Raw genomic sequence first — 2,410 nt, forward strand, 5'->3', positions numbered from 1 at the left:
ACTTATATCAAAGTTTTTCTTCATTACCCATTCAGGCCGTCTCCAACCATTATTAGTCTCAAAGTGGGTTCCTCCTCATTGAATTTCTGCAAAATGTAGGTCTAGTAAACTATGTATATCATTTCAAGAAGTAGCATGTGATCCTAATGAAAATTCAAAAGAAACTTTTAAAAATTAGATCAATTATGAATAAAGTAATCCTTACAGCCTACCTCCAAAGTACTGTCCAGTTGCTGTGCTCATCCTCCACTGGCCTTGGTAGATACCAGGCCGGTCTGGACTTAGCATCTCTATAGAAATATCTGCTGCTTCTCTAGGCTTCAGTGGCTCAACTAAAGCTCGATCCTCACAACCAAGACGATGACCATTGGTAAACCTTAGACAACAGCCTGGAGGCCACTGGTCATCTCCTGACAAGACAAAAATAGTATATATCAAGTAATGTTGGTTACCCAATATCAGAAGATATGCTACCTGTTAGATTTAATTTTTAGCATCTATATTTATTGAAAAGAATAATTTCATATTTTTATTGATGAAAGAAAAAGAAAAAAGGCTAAAGTTAACTGAAAATTTTGTATAACATGTAATTTTACATGCTACAGAACTTTAATAATAGCTTAACTTTCAGTGGGTATCAATTTCTGTGATCAGTGCAACAGCTTTTGTTTTTTTCTCCAGATTCATGCTTATAACACCATAATACTTAGTTTTAAGATATTTCAATACATATAATGTAAAAACTAGCTACCACAGTCACTTTGCATATAGCACATTTACACACACCTATACCCTTGACAAAGACCGGTTTCATCTTTGATTTCAAATTCGATGACTAGGAACTCACGTTGAGACAATAAAATTTGAAGCCGGGAATGGTTAATGAAGAAAAATTTATTACACGTTTTAACATAGTAACAAATATACAATATTCCAATAAGGTACCTGATGATGACAAAACCCCATCTAAATGTTGTACATTTGTTACTACATTAAACTTATAATAGTTACATATGTTGAAAGTGATAAGAGTTTTATTTGATATGCAGTACTGTAGGTTTCTACACTTATTATTCAGTGAAATCTCACTGTCTACCTTTCATACTGAATAAATGGTGATTATGATAAGTTCAACTTGACAAAGAGTCACATACCAGTAACCTGATTATATTCTCATTGTAGAAAAACCTCTCTCTTTGATAAACCTACCTGGAACTGGTTAACTTTCTTTTAAAGGATTTTAAAACACAATAATAAAAAATTACAGAGTCTACTTTGTTCAGGAAACTTAGTTGAATAAAAATATTAACTCTCTCAGCATGGGTTCAGTCCCTGGGACTAACCTCCTAACCATTTTGTGCTTGTTATAGATTTCATGCTATAACTTTTAAATATGCAAGCAAATGTTAATGAAAGTTGGCAGATTATCAGTAAACATTACAATACTTTCATACACAAAATATATTTTTTTAATATTTAGTCTTAAGATTTGTAAAGCAATGTTTTTCTCATGTTTATTTTTTCTATTCACATCTTGCCTATCTATCATGCAAAGTAATATTCATTTTAAGATTAAAAATACTTTTATGGATCAGAAAATTTTGAAATTTCACACATGAAATCTTTATAATGTTTAGATAGTTATCAAACATTTCTTATGAAAAACTTTATATTTTATCTGTTATTTTCAGTAATTAATCTCTGTATGGGTTCGGTAAATTTGAATGATCTCATAACCATCATAAAAAATTAGGAAATAAATATGAATTATGCCTCTTTCATTCTAGAATGACCACAAATTATAACACAAAAACATAAATGTTTAGATTAAATAGCTTAAATCTCATAACATTATACATTTATATATATTTATCATTTTTATTATATTGACCTTTCAGCAGTGCCTGGCTAACAACACAGAAGTTACAATGATGCAGCTCAAGTGCACTCATATTACCATATCCAATAACATAAAACTGACCTCTGGTCTGTACAAAGTAACTTGTCTTGGCTGCATTTTAGTAGACTAGTATTTTGTAAAATACAGTCACATTTCAATTACTATACATTACATATGTATATAAATTACTGCTATTTTGAAATAAGTTCTTAAACTTATTTTTCTTAAAACATAGAACAGTAACTAAAGAAGTAAAGCAACCAATTATCTCTTCTATTTACAACCTTTGTACTCAGTTGCTGCTTGATGTAGGTTGCTAAGCCTTTAAAATGTTTGCACATGGAGGATATGAAACAAAATATTATTTTTGAGGTTTTATATATATATACATTTGAATAAAATATCATAAATTACAACATCAATACCATAGAATTCCACTATAATTTATCAAGCTTAGTAACTAAGATGCATTTTAGTCTAAAAAATATGAAGTTTCAAGCAGACTAAACA

General features: G+C 29.8%; 1 protein-coding gene across 1 annotated transcript in view; it reads right to left on the bottom strand.

Moving 5' to 3' along the window:
* LOC106459297 (uncharacterized protein C6orf106 homolog) overlaps window positions 1-2,410 on the bottom strand; it is a 27,983-nt gene that overhangs the window by 8,839 nt on the left and 16,734 nt on the right. Inside the window, exon 3 of the mRNA XM_013918908.2 lies at window positions 213-410. Coding sequence (XP_013774362.1) covers window positions 213-410 — 198 coding nt within the window. The remainder of the gene's footprint in view (window positions 1-212; window positions 411-2,410) is intronic.

This window comes from Limulus polyphemus, unplaced genomic scaffold (genome assembly GCF_000517525.1).
Source record: "Limulus polyphemus unplaced genomic scaffold, Limulus_polyphemus-2.1.2 Scaffold588, whole genome shotgun sequence".
Classification (NCBI taxonomy): Eukaryota; Metazoa; Arthropoda; class Merostomata; order Xiphosura; family Limulidae; genus Limulus; species Limulus polyphemus.